The sequence below is a fragment of the Bufo bufo genome, chromosome 7 (genome assembly GCF_905171765.1).
Source record: "Bufo bufo chromosome 7, aBufBuf1.1, whole genome shotgun sequence".
Taxonomy (NCBI): Eukaryota; Metazoa; Chordata; class Amphibia; order Anura; family Bufonidae; genus Bufo; species Bufo bufo.
In genome coordinates this window covers 37,559,646-37,577,762 of record NC_053395.1, presented here as the reverse complement: position 1 = coordinate 37,577,762, position 18,117 = coordinate 37,559,646, and the positions used below count along the sequence as shown (strand labels likewise).

The 18,117-nt window shown below is 50.5% G+C and overlaps 1 protein-coding gene across 1 annotated transcript in view; it reads right to left on the bottom strand.

The window, feature by feature from the left end:
• Positions 1-14,030, bottom strand: part of C7H7orf50 (chromosome 7 C7orf50 homolog) — a 239,383-nt gene extending 225,353 nt beyond the window's left edge. The window contains exons 1-2 of the mRNA XM_040441332.1: positions 13,982-14,030; positions 11,938-12,040 (exon numbers count right to left, since the gene is read on the bottom strand). Of these exons, the coding sequence (XP_040297266.1) occupies positions 11,938-12,039 (102 nt within the window). The 5' untranslated portion in view covers position 12,040; positions 13,982-14,030. The remainder of the gene's footprint in view (positions 1-11,937; positions 12,041-13,981) is intronic.
• Between the last annotated feature and the right edge of the window lie 4,087 nt (positions 14,031-18,117).

Below are 18,117 nucleotides of genomic sequence, written 5' to 3'. Positions count from 1 at the left end.
ACCAAGACACTCGTTGCGGAGTGCCACCCCTCGTGGTATATGTTGTCTGTTATATACCGTACTTACAGCCTCCATTTATCTAGGCGACAAGTGCAGAACTGATTTATATCTGTCCTGAAGAAGCTGCGACAAAGTTCTGCCAGTCTTCGCCCTTCCAGCACGTGGCACCCCTAATCTGTTTACCGAGGGAACAGATGGGGGGGGCGGAATTTTTTTTCTTGCCTGGGAAAACTATCTTCAAAGTTGGAGCTATTTTCCCAGCTGCAAATACATCGTCCTGGGAAATCTGCTCGAGCCGCGGCATCAGTCAGTAAGGAGTAACACAATATCCCAACACAGGCCACAGCCGAGAAAGACTAATGTCCCCGTCCCGTAGTGCAGGCGCCGGCCGATATAGCGATAAAGTGGCAATCATTTAAAGAGCACCTGTCACCTCTACGGACATGTCTGTTTTAGTAACCGTTTGCATTTCCCCCCCGTAATAACAATTCTGCAGCATCTTTTTATAGAACTGTTGTGCCATTCCTCTATGATTCCTACTAGAAGTTGATGAACTAAAATTGCCAGCTGGGTGTTAGGAGTTGGGGATGCCTCTGGTTGGATAGTGTCAGACCGTGCAGGGACACACCCCAAATGGTAACACGCATTTGACAATTAATTCACAAACGTAAAGGTAGGAATAGGAGAGGGAAATGTTATAACATACAAGATTGTTACTAAATCAGACACAACTAAAGAGGTGACCGCTCCTATTTATGGGTCAATTTGTATTTATTGAAAACCAAAAACATGAAATAAATACAGTGAGTCGTAAGAGATTTACATTTCTCATGTACAGTAGTAGAATCAGCACTTTGAAAGACCAATCAACATCGATCTAATAAAGGGGATAAAGACATACGGGGAGGACAAGACAGAAGGATGACGGGGTGGGGAGGGAAAGTGGAAGAAGGTAGTACCTGAGGTCAACCAGCCTGAGAAGTTAGCAGACGCCCGAAAGTGATACAATGCTTCCCACTGATTGGCATGTGCAGGACCCCTTCCCTGATCTTCGGCGCCCAACTCTTCCATGCGCGCCAGGTGATCCAGAGCCACTACCCATGTGATTCTGCGAAGGCTTTCCGTTGAGCGCCAGGATCGAGGAATGATTTGGCGTATTGCTTAAATAAAGAATCTAAAAATACTTTTCTTTACCAATTTGACTCTCCCTGGGAAGACCGACAGCAGAGCTACCTGTGGGGATGCGGAGATGGAAGAGCTATAGAGATGATCGTGGAGCTTAAATATATGTCCCGCCACAGTGGGGAAACCCCTGGACAATCCCACCAGATGTGCAACATGGAACCTCTTGAGTTTAGGCAACGCCAACAGGTGTCTGGAACGGAGGGGTAAAACGGGTGTAGCTTAACCGGGGTCCCATACCACCTAGACCAGATCTTGTAATTGAGCTCCTGTATCTTACAGGATATAGAGGACTTGTGGGTAAACAACAAGGACCTCTTCAACTGGGCAGATGTGAGGGTACATCCCATTTCGCTCTCCCAGCATTGTATACGTTTCTTAGCCGGAGCAGGGAGCTCCTCCGAGTCGTCCCCGATCTCTCCCGAGTTTAGTATGGCATATATGAGGGATATAGGATGTCCAGGCGCAGAAGTTGCAACACATAATTTCTCAAAATCGGACAGAGAGGATTGAAGTTGCGATCCGGGTGCCAGAGATTTAGTAAAGTTGCGTAATTTGAACTAAGAGAACCAGCGTCCCGGTGAGTCAGGTATGAGATGCGACAGGTCACTAAGGTCCCTTAATCCCTTATTGGAGTGTATGTCTCTAACTCTGACCTGGGGTCTGGTCTGCAGCCCAAAAGTGGGTAGGGCCTTGAGATTGGGGGGTAATGAAGGGTGACCAGATAGGTTCGTGAGAGGACCAGGGATCGTGGCCAATTTAACCTTGGAGGCGAACCCAATCCATATATTCACTATGGAAGACAGAAAAGGTGAAAACTGTTGGATGAACAATTGGTTCAGAGTGTCCTTTGGGTACCAGAAGACACCAGGAATCAAGCCAGGGGCCAGAGCATGTTCTAACACGACCCATAGTTTCGTGTTTAAATTGTGTGTGAGGTCAATTACGCAGTTGGCAACCGGCGCTCTATAATATGCCAGAAAGTTATGTAATCCCGTGCCTCCTAGGTTCTTTGTTCGGGTCATTAGGTTGTAATTCAGTCTAGCTCTAGACCTACCCCAAACGAAGCGAGAGGCCATTCTTCTGAGTCAAGCAAAATAAGAGAGGGGAACCCGGCATGGAATTGTCTGGAATAAATATAGGAGTCTGGGTAGCACGTCCATCTTTAAGGTGCTGATCTTGCCGAACCAGGAGATATTTAAATCTGACCACGGTCGAAAGGTTATTTTCGATGGTATGAACTAGTGGTAGATAATTGAGCTTGAACAAGTGGGAAGGATCCGCAGAAATGTGTATTCCCAAGTGTTTAAGCGGGAGTGGGGACCATTTAAACGAGAAGGATTTCTTGAGGGTGGTGACTTCCCTGGGGGGGGGGGGAGTGACATTTAGCATATCAGATTTTTGGATATTCACTTTGAAGTTGGATAATGATCCAAAGATCTCAAATTCTTTTAGCACTGAGGGCAGGCCGATTCTAGGAGAGGTTAAGTAAATTAGTAGGTCATCGTAGAACAGTGAGAGTTTATGTTCTACGTCACCAAAACTGAGGCCTTTGATCGATTCATTGGCTCGCAGAGCGTTAGCTAGAGATTCCATGACTAGTATGTAGAGGGACGGGGACAGGGGACAGCCCTGGCGTGTTCCGTTTGAAATAGGAAACGGGTCTGAAAGTGTACCATTGACGCGGACTCTGGCAGTGGGGCCTGCATACAGGGCCATGATTCTATGAACCATTTTAGTTCCTAGGCCAATATGGGCTAAGGTCCTCTCTAGGAAATGCCAGTTAACCCTGTCAAAGGCCTTTTCTGCGTCGACTGATAGCAGGCATAAAGGGTTCTTGAACTGTTTAGCTTTAGATATCAAGCTAACAATTTAGCGAATATCTTTAAGTCGATATTAAGGAGGGAGATAGACCGGTAATTTGAGCAGAGGGAGTGATCTTTGTCCGGTTTGGGAATGACCGCGATATGTGCCTGTAGGGACCGAGATGGAAAGGGGCATGTAACTGAGATAGAGTTAAATGTCTTTAGGAGCAGAGGGGCCAGGTCATCACCGAACGTTTTCTAAAAACGGGAGGTCAGGCCGTCTGGGCCTGGGCTCTTCCCGTTTTTGAGGTCTTTAATGACGGACAAAAGTTCTGGTGCGGAGAAGTCGTCCTCCATCCCAGATGACGCATCATCAGGGAAACATGGGGGTCCAAATTGGGAAAGGTACTTGTGTACAGCGGAAGACGACGGTCTAGAGCAGGGCTGGCCAACCTGCGGCTCTCCAGCTGTTGCAAAACTACAATTCCCACCATGCCATGCTGTAGGCTGATAGTTGTAGGCTGTCTGGGCATGCTGGGAGTTGTAGTTTTGCAACAGCTGGAGAGCCGCAGGTTGGTCAGCCCTGGTCTAGAGGTGTTTGCACTAGTATGATCGAGATTATATAAGTTGGTGTAATACGCCTGGAATTCGCGAGCAATTTCGATCGGGGCATGGATCTGACCTTTCGATCCCGCGTTTAGCGAGGGGATATGCGTGAGAGGTGTACGTGGGTGTAAGGCTTTCGCTAGCCATTTAACGCATTTGTCACCGAACTCATAGTATCCGCGTTTGATTTTGTCTCTGAGGCATAGGGATTTTTGATCCAATATTTTTAATATCTGTTGTCTGATAGAGGAGAGCTCAGCCTTAAGGGAGGTCTTGTTCATAGCCTCTTTAGCGTCCAGCTCCGTAAGGAGTATAGAGAGCTTGTGCGTCCTTTCCCTTTTGAGCCTAGTTCCATGCGACAAAAAGATACCCCTAAGAACACATTTAAGGGCTTCCCATTTCATAGGAGGAGCAGTAATGTCTAGCCTGTGATCAGTGACAAAATCTGCAATGGCTTTTTTCACGTCTGCAACACATACTGGGTCATTCAAGAGGTTACCATTTAATCTCCAGGTGAACGTATGGGAGTGTGTGTGGGTTGTGGACAGAAGACCAAATACCGGGGAATGATCAGACCATATAATGGGGCCGATTGAGCATCGGGGACCAAAGTCCAGAAGGCTCTGCGACACGAATGTCACGGGGTTCCGAAGGTGCACTCGGTCCCCCATCGCCCGCAGACCTGTTGCTTAGCTTTGGGAATGAGGATCTGTGTTTGACCTCATTCCCAGGGCGGCTTTACTAGCTGGGTGGCTCCCTGCTCCTAAGTCTGCCTTGAGCGCCGAGCTGATCACTCTGTGCTCGACTGGTTGGTCTGTCGGTCATGTGACGCTGGGCACGTCACATGACCCTCACTCCCCACTATAAATACAGGCAGCCTGCTGACTACAGGTTGCCTGTTAATTTCTAGGTTCCTGGCTATTTGTTGGACTGCTGAATACTTACCTGATCCTGTTCCTTGACCATCCTTTTGCCTGATCCTCCTGTACTGCGCATCCGTCCTGGTATTGTGACCTCGGCTCCCACCTGACTACTCTCTTAGGACTCCTCTTGTACTTCTCTGCTCTCCTGGTATTTGACCCCGGCTTCTCCTGACCATTCTTTGCTTAATCCTTTGTACTTTGTAGCTTTCCTGGTATTGACTCGGTCCGTTCACGTCATGTTGTTTGTCTGTCTGTCATCCCTGCACTTATTCCAAGTTAGGGATTGCCGTCCAGTTGTCCCCTGTCATTAGGACTCGCGAGGCAAGTAGGCAGGGCCAGGGGTAAGGGTGGAGCGCAGTGGTCACTTCCCTCCCCCTGTGTGTGTGTGTGTGTGTGTGTGTGTGTGTGTGTGTGTGTGTGTGTGTGTGTGTGTGTGTGTGTGTACGCGACCGTTACAACGAAGAGATGGTCTAATCTGCTGTAGCTGTTCTGCTGGTGGGCAGAAGAATAGAAGCTGTAATCTCTGTAACACCCGGATGCAAGATCCTCCAGAGGTCAACCAGTTTGAGAGATGTGAGAGCCGCATTAAATATGCGCAATGACGAGGGAGAGATCGAGGACTTACCTACAGAGGAATTCAGCTCGGGGTCCATGACCATGTTGAAATCTCCGCCCAAGATGATGCGGGAGCCCTCGGCGAAGCCAGACAGCTTTCTCAGGATTTTGGTCCCAAAAGACGTCTGGCCCTGGTTGTAGCGCTGGCCAATCGCATCGCAGAGCTCACAGCCTGGGAGAAAAAACCTCCCAGGCTGTGAGCTCTGCGATGCGATTGGCCAGCGCTACAGCCTAGGAGAAGGAGACGCCCAGCAGAACAAAGGCAGACTCCGCCTACTATAACCAAGTCCCTGAACATACCGGAGGACATAACGGGAGAACGGAGTGGCGCCCAGGGATAATAGTAAGTGCAGTGAGATCCCTGGGCGCCGCTGTATATGTCATGATACTTAGTTCACAATGTCAGGATCGGTGAAAGGTCCTCTTTAAGTCAATTTCTGAGGCCAAGACCGTGGGGCGGAGAGTTTTGTGGAAGGCTATGGAGACTCCACCAGCTTTTTTGTCTGGGTGGGGACTGCGATACCAGGTGGGGTAGTATCTGCTCACACAATTTGGCGTAGAAGAGAGCTTAAAGCGAGTCTCTTGTATCATAGCTATCATAATTCTTTTCTTATGAAATCGGTATAGAATCTGGTTGCGTTTCTCAGGCTTGTTGAGGCCCCTAGCATTATAGGTGCTAATCGACAAAGGACCTGTCATGGCGGTAAATAATGGAGTGAGACTATATAATAGAGCTGGACCACACACACAAGGAAGAGAAGACGAGGGGGGAGACATGAAAACACGGGGTACAATAAGAAAACAGTGATAGAAGATAGGTGGACATGGAATGGGGTACAGAAGACAGTGAGAACCAGACAAACGGTTCAATAGGAACTAAATAATGACGAATCGTCGCGTGTAACACTGTAGGTACTGTTGCGGTACCTAGTTGGGGAAGGAGGAGACGAGGGTAGTAAAGCAGCCCGACGTGTCTCCGGACAAGTTATAAAGCATGTAAATGAAACAGGTCTCTAACAGCCTAGCAAGCAATAACCTTAACATTAGGAAGAACAGTAACATTAAACAGGAGGGGCCCGTGTTTCAAGGCCACGCATAGAAAATAGCAGGCACATCATGTTAGGACTCAGGAATGGAACAGAGCATAAAGATAAGGAGAGTACTTGAAACAGACGCCCAGTAAGTATTGGGCAGTTCAGTCCTTCGAGGTATTTGAGCGTCTGGAGGGCCTCTGTTGTTTCTCGGATGTGCCGCCTGCCAAGAGTCCCTGTGTGGCGTGGGGATCATCTCCCGTGGTCGAGGCCAATCAGGAAGGCTCACAGGTGTCCAACCGTCTCTGAAGATCTGTAATGGTTTTGAAGGAGGCGGATTTCCCTTCCTTTTTAGCAAATAACTGGAAGGGGTAACCCCAGTGATATACGATGTCATTGTCCATGAGAAGGAGCAGCAGGGGTTTAAGGGCTTTACGCAGCATAAGTGTACGCCTGGCCTCCCTTTCTATAGGGCCTCCTTCCTCACCTCAGCGCCGCCTCCGAAATTGTCCGCCCCCTCAGCCAGATCCCATGCGGCTGTGAGAGGATGGCTGCAATAGGGCGGTCAAGGCAGGTTTGAGCGAAGTGCGCCGGACGGCGCATGCGCACTTCGCTCAACGAGGCCGCTGCCAGGAGTCCGCACGGGCGCATCAGGTTATACCTAGTGCGCACACGCGGGATCTGGCTGAGGGAGCGGACGATTTCGGAGGCGGCGCTGAGATGAGGAAGGCGGCTCTATAGAAAGGGAGGGCGGCGATTTCTAGTGGGAAGGCGGCGCTGGGCACCGAAAGGAGATGGCTGCAGCCGGGCACCCTGCATGATGAGACGTCCCCTTGGGCACCTTAGGTAGGTGAATGACAGGTTATAAAAACCTGTTTTATATGCTAATAGAGCCACAGGCACATTTAATAAGGTCAGTTTCGGATTCAGGGTATTAGTAGGGACCTGGCCATATGTTTAGGTTATAGGCCTCAAATCTCATGACAGAATCCCTTTAAGGATGGCATCTTTTTCTTTGAAAAAATGGACCCTGCAGACAATGTCGTGCGGTCTGGATTGGTCCGTGGGTTTCGGGCCCAGGGTCCTGTGTATCCTGTCAATCTCGACGGGTGGGTCCATAGTTTTGGTTAGCAGCTTGCCAAAGAAACCGTGGGCCCAGTGCTCCAGATCGTGTGGAAGGACAGATTCGGGTACACCTCGTATGCAGAGGTTGTTCCTTCTGTGTCTGTTTTCCATATCATCAAGATGATTCAGGATGTCTTGAATTTGCTCAGTGTGGTCCTGCAGGGCCTGCTGATGAGAATCAAGTGTCTGGAGAGTCTGTTCCTGGAGATCTTTGATTTCCTCAACCCTATGACCCACTTGTTTGAGGTCTGATTGCAATTTGTGGGAGGCTTCCTGGAGAAGAGAGCGTTCATCTCCTGTTTAGTGGGGAGAGCCTTAAGATGGACCTTCCAGTCCCAGTCCTCATCAGGCGAGATTGGTGTCGTCTGTCTGGCCTTGCTAACAGGGAGACCCGAGGAGCCCTGTGACTGGGGTGAGGAGCGTCTGCTGCCTGCCAGTGCTGGAGAGGAGGGGGCTGCCGAGGACGGGCTGCTGGCAGCTCCAGCAAATGATAGAGTCCCTGAGGGGTTGAGCGGCGACTGGCTGGGGTTCGGGTAAGCGGCTGTGATGGTCGGCGCCGCGATCTCCTCACCTCCGGTGGCGGCCGCCATCTTGGTGCGCATGCTGCTCATGGCGCTTCCCGCCAGCTGAGAGCTAGCGGCAAGGAAGCGCTCTATGGCCCCGATTCTCTCTCCACGGGTGCCGGTGTGGACGAGGTCCTCTTCCTCCTGTTCTTCATGGGGGTAAGTAGGCTGTGTGAGACCCGTGTCGGGGATATGCGCCGGAGACCGTCAGGAGCTCAAGAGACGCGCTGCTTACACGGCCATTGGCAAGCTCCGCCTGACAGCTCCTATTTAAAGGGGTATTCCAAAAACGAACATTTCCTCGAAATCCTTTGTGCTCAGTTTTAAACATATCCCCTATCCACGGTGTCTGACTTCTGGGACCCCCTGTTGATCACAAGAACAGGGGTCCTCCATCTTCCCATATGAATGGAGAGGAGCATTCGCACTGCTGCTCCATTCTTCCGTTTTCTTCAGCAGTCCCATAGAGATGAATGGAGCGGCAAATGGGGACCCTCGTTACAGTGATCAGTGGGGGTCCCCACAGCCAGACCCCCACCCATCAGACACTCAACCCGTATACTGTGGATAGCAGAAAAGTTTAAAACCCCTTTAAAGCGGTGACACGTCACCCATGCGTCACGTTATTAAGCGTCCTGAAACGCATGGGTAACATATCGCCTCTGCTGCCTGTCACTGGCTGCAGTGGCCATGTGTTCTGCGTCAAATTTGCTTCCCCGCAGCCAATGGTTGACAACAGAGATGATGTGTAACGTGACGCATTAGTGACATGTCACCTCTGTTGCCAGCCATTGTCTGCAGTGGCCACGTGTCCCGCGTCAAATCGAAAATTGAAGCAGGGGATACCCAGAAGCTGCGGGGAAGCCAGGGAAGCGAATGGGTGGAGATCAGCTAAGTATGCTTCCCACCGTGGGTCTGGCCGTGCATGGAGTGTTATTAAAAAAAAAAAAAGACTTCTTTAAGGCAAAAAAAAAAAAAAAGGACAACCCCTTTAAAGTCGAATAATTTATATGGGAAAAAATGAATAGTAAAACGTAATAATTCGCCTTTATTTTGAATATAAACAGAGTAAAACACAGAAAAGTCGCCGTCTGCCTCCCACGGGATGGAGGAAGCTCAAGGTAATTGCGCCAGGTAATAAAACTAATCCTAAGGCTCCAAAAAGATCAGCAAATCCGCAGTGATGCCATCCAAAGCGCATCTAATTATCCCCGCTGAAGCATGTCATAAAGGTCTCCCAGACAACAGACACATTAAAAATCTGATTTTTCATAGCGAGTAAACAGCTCTGCCATTAAGAGAGATTCCAATATCTTCAGCAAATTGAATGTTCTTAACGGGATTTAAAGGTCAGAAGCGACTCATTACAAAAACTATCACACCTTACGTCTGTGGAGCCTGCAGGTACCAGCGCGCTCTCATCAGACAGGTCGTGTCAAGATTTAAAGGGGTTGCGGCCCTCCCGTGCGTTGTCACTGGGTCACATGATGCAGGTGGGTCCACTTCGATGTCTGGGCGCAGCGGCCACATGACCCCTGTCGCGGGGGACTGAAAGAGGGCAGGTAAGTAGGGGGTGTGGGTGTGTGTGTGTGTGTGTGTGTGATATCAGTGGGGGTACAACTGCTGGGACCACCTCCAATCACGAGAACAAGGTCCTGTTTCCACTCGTATGATGGAATGGTGGTCGAGCATGTGCATACTGCTGCTCCATTCATTCTGTGGGACTGTAGAAGAGAAGCCAAGAGCAACCTATAAAGATTGGGGGGTACAAGCGGTTGATCCTTCACCGATCAGACACTTATCCCTATCCTGTAGATAAGGAATAAGTTTAAAACTTCCTTTAAGGCCATAAACATTACACTAATGTCTGCAGAACCCAATGATTTTGGCAGGATCGGCCAACCATCTAATGTGCATGCGCATGGGGCGAGAAGAATCGAACTGTTGAATCTCAACCTATTGTTCTTGGGAGATAAGCCGGCGCCAGAGGGTTCGGACAGCAGCTTACTCCCCTCTCCACATCCAGAGTATGTGCTCGCTCGGCCGAGGGTGTATGTAGTGCTCCTAAGATACAGTCGGTATTACAGTTCAAAGCTGCATTCAGAACTCAGCAGGCTTCACAGCTGTCATCTCCCAACACTCCTTGCTAAATTAAAGTCTGTACAATCTTAATAAGGTGTCCATATACTTAAAGGGTTATAGTATATCCTCTGGGACCTGTGCCTATCTCCAAGGACCTGTGCCTATCTCCGAGGCAGGACAAGGTATGGGGAACCTCTCTTCAGGAGGTAGGGACAAGACCCAGAGGTGGGAACCACATTTATCAGACATTTATGACAGATCCTGTCTAAGATAGGAATACCTTCTTAAAGGGGTTTTCCAATCTCAATATTTGTGGCATATCGCTAGATAGAATATGCTACATAGGTCATATAGGTGTGGGTCCCTCCTATCTCCAGAACGGGGCCCTTGAAGTGGAGAGAAGCCTCATAAGCACTGCCTCTGTCCATACACCACCACAGGAGGTCTGAAAGTAGTGAAGCGCTGGCTCGGCTATTTCTAGCAGGCCCATAGTGGAGAGGTGGCCAAGTTTGTGCTATGGGACTTGCATGCTTGGCTATTTTCGAGAGTCCATCAGAAGTGAGTCCCACTGAGCACTGCGCCAAGACGGGACCATGTCCTGTGTCCAGACACTGCGCCAAGACGGGACATGTCCTGTGTCCAGACACTGCGCCAAGACGGGACATGTCCTGTGTCCAGACACTGCGCCAAGACGGGACATGTCCTGTGTCCAGACACTGCGCCAAGACGGGACATGTCCTGTGTCCAGACACTGCGCCAAGACGGGACATGTCCTGTGTCCAGACACTGCGCCAAGACGGGACATGTCCTGTGTCCAGACACTGCGCCAAGACGGGACATGTCCTGTGTCCAGACACTGCGCCAAGACGGGACATGTCCTGTGTCCAGACACTGCGCCAAGACGGGACATGTCCTGTGTCCAGACACTGCGCCAAGACGGGACATGTCCTGTGTCCAGACACTGCGCCAAGACGGGACATGTCCTGTGTCCAGACACTGCGCCAAGACGGGACATGTCCTGTGTCCAGACACTGCGCCAAGACGGGACATGTCCTGTGTCCAGACACTGCGCCAAGACGGGACATGTCCTGTGTCCAGACACTGCGCCAAGACGGGACATGTCCTGTGTCCAGACACTGCGCCAAGACGGGACATGTCCTGTGTCCAGACACTGCGCCAAGACGGGACATGTCCTGTGTCCAGACACTGCGCCAAGGCGGGACATGTCCTGTGTCCAGACACTGCGCCAAGGCGGGACATGTCCTGTGTCCAGACACTGCGCCAAGGCGGGACATGTCCTGTGTCCAGACACTGCGCCAAGGCGGGACATGTCCTGTGTCCAGACACTGCGCCAAGGCGGGACATGTCCTGTGTCCAGACACTGCGCCAAGGCGGGACATGTCCTGTGTCCTGACACTGCGCCAAGGAGGGACCATGTCCTGTGTCTAGACACGGTGCCAAGGAAGGACCATCTCCTGTGTCTAGACACGGTGCCAAGGAAGGACCATCTCCTGTGTCTAGACACTCTGCCAAGGAGGGATGTGTCCTGTGTCCCACAGAAGAGAATGGAGAGGACGGAGGGTATGCACAGTGTGCTCTCCTTCAATTCGGGGGCCCTGTTCTGGAGATAGGTGAGGGTCCCATAGGTGGGACCCCGCACCTATCTGACATTTGTGGCATATCCTAGTGATATGTCACAATTCTTGAGATGGAAGAACCCCTTAAAGTCAAGGCATAAAATATGAAGATAAACCAATAAATAATAAAAATGACTGCCGGAAATGAGAAAACCACAAGTAAACAATGGCGGCTTCTCCTAGGAGCACCGGCCTGGGAGATTTATCAACGTGCATAGCTGACATTTTTATATAACCTCCCTGATGACGCAGAGACTGTGTATGACATTCAGAAGGTTGGGAAACCACTCAGCTTTCTTAGAAACAGAAAAGACACCCATTAAACTGTCAGATCGTCGCTGCACCTTCTGCAAATCTCCAGCACTGACCTCAGCAATCTTCTTCTTTTTCAACACGGGCGCTTCAGAAGAGTCTTCTGCCAGATTCTTCTTCTTTTCTCTTTTTTCAGATTTATTCTTATTTTTCGCCATTCTGCATGATAAAGGAAATCGAATGAACTGCACATATCATATGGCCTCATTCACACAGCCGTACTCGGGATCGGTATTCCTATGGTGGCTTATGGCAGAGTCCATGGCACTGGTCAGTGCTTCTAAGGCCATGTCCACTCAGGCTGGATACACTGCGGATCTGCCGTCACAGTGTATTGAGATACTAGCAAAGAGGTTGTCCCATCCAATTACTACATATGGATCGGGGGTTCCCCTTTAAATGGGTGCCATGTAATAATCGATCACCTCTGCAGCTGGCAATAAACCTTGATTAGCAGAGGTCAGATAACCTAGTACGCCAGCTTCATTCTAAAGCCTCCCAGACATGGCAGAGATGTGTGTGCAGAACCAGCATGGTGGCAAATGATGCGCTGCCCTATGGTGCCTCTGTATGACACCTGCATATAAGATGTGGGCACGGAGTTAAGCCGCAAGCTGACACCTGCTGTGGCTTCCAGCAACATCTGTCCGGCACCAAGTAGGAACACTGCACCAAGAAGGGAGAGATCACGTGTCCAGACACCGGTGCCAAGGTGGGACGTGTCCTCTGTCCGGACACCGGTGCCAAGGTGGGACATGTCCTGTGTCCGGACACCGGTGCCAAGGTGGGACATGTCCTGTGTCCGGACACCGGTGCCAAGGTGGGACATGTCCTGTGTCCGGACACCGGTGCCAAGGAGGGACATGTCCTGTGTCCGGACACCGGTGCCAAGGAGGGACGTGTCCTGTGTCCGCACACCGGTGCCAAGGAGGGACGTGACCTGTGTCCGCACACCGGTGCCAAGGAGGGACGTGTCCTGTGTCCGCACACCGGTGCCAAGGAGGGACGTGTCCTGTGTCCGCACACCGGTGCCAAGGAGGGACGTGTCCTGTGTCTGGAGACAGCTCCAATAAGGACATGTTTTGTAAATCTCATGTACTTAGCTGGTACTGTCCGCATGAGAATCTGCAGGTAATACGCACCGTGTGCACATGGCCTTAATCTCCTGGGGTTCTGCAATATCAGGGGGGTAGCCCCATTGTTTTAAACATAATCCCTCTCCACAGAATAGGGGATAAGAGTCTGATGGGTGATGGTCCGACCCCTGGGACCCCCACGATCACCAAAACTGGGGTCCCTAGTTTCTCCTTACGAATGGTCAAGCATGCACATGGCTGTTCCATCTCTATGGGGCGGCAGCAGCTCCTCTCATCAGTGTCATAGATGGCGCAATAGCGTGCATGCTCGGCCACCGCTTTATTCATAAGGACAAACAAAGGACCCCAGTTCTCGTGAATGGTGGGGGTCCCAATCATCCCCCTATCCCGTCCATGGGCATAAGCTTAAAACTTTAAAGGGTTCTCCTCATGAGAAACAGGTAGGACACATCATAGAATGTGCCTTAAATGTTCAATCAATGGGGGTCTGCCCATAGGACCCCCACAACAACTAGTATTGGGGGATGGGGTCCTGCTTCCTCTGCAGCCAGCAGGAAAGGGGGGGAGTGAAGAGGGGGGGGGGGGGAGTGAAGAGGGGGGGGGGGGGGGGGGGGGGGAGTGAAGAGGGGGGGGGGGGGGGGGGGGAGTGAAGAGGGGGGGGGGGCAAACATAGGAAAGATCTGAGCATGCTCACAACGGGGTATTATATTATGAACTCTTTAATCATTAAAAAAGAAAAGAAAAAGATCCCGGCTTGCTGTCAGTGAATGGAAACATTCTTCTTTACGTCTCAACACTAGGATTCCGTATCATAGTCTATCGCTGCACTGACACATTGTAGCAAATTATCGAGACAGGAGAGAGATTTACTGATGGAGACCGATGAGATAGTTCTCAGGGACACCAGAATATCCGTGACCGAGCACTGAGACAAATACACAAGCGAGGAGCTGACAGCCATTTTTACATGTATCTGCCCGCAGTGCGACCCACGTTGACTTACTGTTCACACCAGCGACACTTCCGCCTTCTCCACGCTGCAGTTACCACTGATCTCCGCCTATTCCTCTGCGTGACCGCTAGGTGGCGCGGAGCACGTGAGCCGCCGGAGCCTGAAGGCGCATGTGCGGCCTGTGTAACACGCGGCAGCGCCGGTTGCTAGGTTACCCTGGAACGCAGCGCCGACGTGAGCCCAGTGTGTCTGATGTTGTCAGTGGCAGCCGTTCTAACTTCTGCGTGGCCACGGTTGTCAGGAATCTCTTCTGTGTGAATGCAAGTGGAATCATACTCTCACATAAAGCCTCAATTTCAGCTAAGGTACAGCCATTGTACCGATAAGACGACATTTGTCGCGCGACAGACAGGGCACAACTACACTGCAACATTTGTAGCGCAACATTTTGTTGCGCCAATGCCGCGCAACAATATTTATAATGGCAGTCTATGGTGTCGCACTGTGACATGCAGCGACTGTGACGCAACAGTCGCAGAAAAATCCATCTCGAATCGCAGTCGCAGCATGTTGCAGTGCGACACCATAGACTGCTATTATAAAAAAAAATGTGCGACGTTAGTGCAACAAAATGTTGCGCGACAAATGTCGTGTAGATGTAACCTAAGGCCTCATGCACACGAACGTATTTCCTTTCCGTGTCCGTTCTGTTGTTTTATTTTGTGTACAGTATACGGAACCATTCATACGGAAGGTACTCCGTGTGTATTCCGTTTCCGTATGTCCGTATTTCCACAAAAAAATAGAGCATGTCCTATTATTGTCTGCATTACGGACAGGGATAGGACTGTTCTATTAGAGGCCAGCTGTTCTGTTCCGCAAAATATGGAATGCACACGGACATCATCCGTATTTTTTGCGGATCCGCAAAATACATATGGTTATAGCCTCATGCACACGTCCGTGAAACACGGACCGTGTGATGCCGGCCTGGATTTCTTCTGAGTGCAGGAGCGCACGGCGTCATTGGTTGCTATGCTGCCGCCGCAGTACAGTGGTGCACTGGTATAGATCAGGCCGGTATCACACGGTCGATGTTTCACGGACGTGTGCATGAGGCTTATGTGCGTGAGGCTTAATAGATAGGCACGGAAACCGTCAACAAGCAGGCTCGCTGGTGTCAATGGGTCTCAATCCTTTCATGACCGGGCCATTTTAGGCCTAGTTCTCACTTCCATGATTTGGTCAGTGTTTGATCAGTGATTTTCATCAGTGATTGTGGGCCAAAACCAGGTGTGGCTCTAAACACAAGACAGGCACAGATCATTCCCGTAGGCCTCTTGCACACGATCGTATGTATTTTGCGGTCCGCAAAAAAGGATCCGCAAAAAATACGGATGACGTCCGTGTGCATTCCGTATTTTGCGGAACGGAACAGCTGGCCTCTAATAAAACAGTCCTATCCTTGTCCGTAATGAGGACAATAATAGGACATGTTCTATTTTTTTGCGGAACAGACATACGGAAACGGAATGCACAAGGAGTACCTTCCGTTTTTTTTGGGGACCCATTGAAATGAATGGTTCCGTATACGGTCCGCCAAAAAAACGGAACAGAAATGGAATTAAAATACGTTCGTGTGCAAGAGGCCTTAGGCCTCATTCATATTTCCGTGTCAGTGGCACGTCCGTGAATTTTTTTTTACATGTGTCTGTTTTTACCATCCGTGTGTCATCCGTAATTCACTGACGTTGCTCAGCTAAAAATTAGTTTCCAAAGAATCTCCTATCAGTCTTCAGTGAAAAACGGATGCAACACGGATGTATGTCAGTGATTTTCACGGACCCATAGACCTCAATGTGTGTTCTTGGTCCGCATCACAGATCAAAGTGGTGCATGTTTCCATGTTTTTTTTTTACTGACCCACGGTAAGTAAAAAAAATACTGAAATGTGAACACATACATTTAAATCAATGGGTACGAGTGCTGTCCGTGGAAAATGCAGAACAGCACACGTCAGTGAAAAACGGAAATGTGGACGAGGCCTTATACCTCATGTCTCACAATCACTGATGGAAATCACTGACCAAACAATGAAGTGTGAACTAGGTCGCAGTGGCGTAGCTATCAGGGAAGCAGGGGAAGCAGCTGATTCGGGGCCCGAGCTCAGAAGGGGCCCAGGAGCAGTCACTGTACTTCGTCACCCCGGGCCCCTGTCAGAACAGCTGACTTCTCCTGCATCGGGTCCGGAGTCCTGCACTTGCACCTCTGACCTGACATCAGTGACATTGCTCCGCCTCTCCCCCTCCACTGTTCTGATGATGGGCAGTGACCAGCATCAGGACGGTCAGATGTGGGCGGAGCTAGAATAGCCCCGCCCCTTCCCGCGATTCCTGCAGCCTGAACCTTCCATGCCCAGCATGCTGAACATCAGTTGGATTGCCACAACTGCACCAGTGATGTGAGTGGCAGGGGAACTGGGGTTATATTCAGCTTTCCCAGACTGTGCACGTGACCTTCAGTACAGTAGGAAAGCTGGGTGACTTATATCATGAAATGTCATCCAGCTTCCCTGCTATCCTGCAAAGCACAAGTGCAGAGGCATTAGAGTATGGGGGAGAGGCACAGCAGGAAAGCTGGGTGTCTATATATGTGTATTGTATATGTGTGCGTCCATGTGTGTGTGGTGACTGTGTGTATGACTGCGTCTATGTATGTGGAGAGTGCGTGTATGACCGCGTCCATGTATGTGGAGAGTGCGTATATGACTGCGTCCATGTATGTGGAGAGTGCGTGTATGACAGCGTCCATGTATGTGGAAGTGCATGTATGACTGCGTCCATGTATGTGGAGAGTGCGTGTATGACTGCTTCCATGTATGTGGAGAGTGCGTGTATGACTGCGTCCATGTATGTGGAGAGTGCGTGTATGACTGCGTCCATGTATGTGGAGAGTGCGTGTATGACAGCGTCCATGTATGTGGAGAGTGCGTGTATGACTGCGTCCATGTATGTGGAGAGTGCGTGTATGACTGCGTCCATGTATGTGGAGAGTGCGTGTATGACAGCGTCCATGTATGTGGAGAGTGTGTGTATGACTGCGTCCATGTATGTGGAGAGTGCGTGTATGACTGCGTCCATGTATGTGGAGAGTGCGTGTATGACCGCGTCCATGTATGTGGAGAGTGCGTGTATGACTGCATCCATGTATGTGGAGAGTGCGTGTATGACCGCGTCCATGTATGTGGAGAGTGCGTGTATGACTGCGTCCATGTATGTGGAGAGTGCGTGTATGACCGCGTCCATGTATGTGGAGAGTGCGTGTATGACTGCGTCCATGTCTGTGGAGAGTGCGTGTATGACTGCGTCCATGTATGTGGAGAGTGCGTGTATGACCGCGTCCATGTATGTGGAGAGTGCGTGTATGACTGCGTCCATGTATGTGGAGAGTGCGTGTATGACCGCGTCCATGTATGTGGAGAGTGCGTGTATGACTGCTTCCATGTATGTGGAGAGTGCGTGTATGACCGCGTCCATGTATGTGGAGAGTGCGTGTATGACTGCGTCCATGTCTGTGGAGAGTGCGTGTATGACTGCGTCCATGTATGTGGAGAGTGCGTGTATGACCGCGTCCATGTATGTGGAGAGTGCGTGTATGACTGCGTCCATGTATGGGGAGAGTGCGTGTATGACCGCGTCCATGTATGTGGAGAGTGCGTGTATGACTGCGTGTATGACTGTGGAGAGTGCGTGTATGACTGCGTCCATGTATGTGGAGAGTGCGTGTATGACTGCGTCCATGTCTGTGGAGAGTGCGTGTATGACTGCGTCCATGTATGTGGAGAGTGCGTGTATGACTGCTTCCATGTATGTGGAGAGTGCGTGTATGACTGCGTCCATGTATGTGGAGAGTGCGTGTATGACTGCGTCCATGTATGTGGAGAGTGCGTGTATGACTGCGTCCATGTATGTGGAGAGTGCGTGTATGACTGTGTCCATGTCTGTGGAGAGTGCGTGTATGACTGCGTCCATGTATGTGGAGAGTGCGTGTATGACTGCGTCCATGTATGTGGAGAGTGCGTGTATGACTGCGTCCATGTCTGTGGAGAGTGCGTGTATGACTGCGTCCATGTATGTGGAGAGTGCGTGTATGACTGCGTCCATGTCTGTGGAGAGTGCGTGTATGAC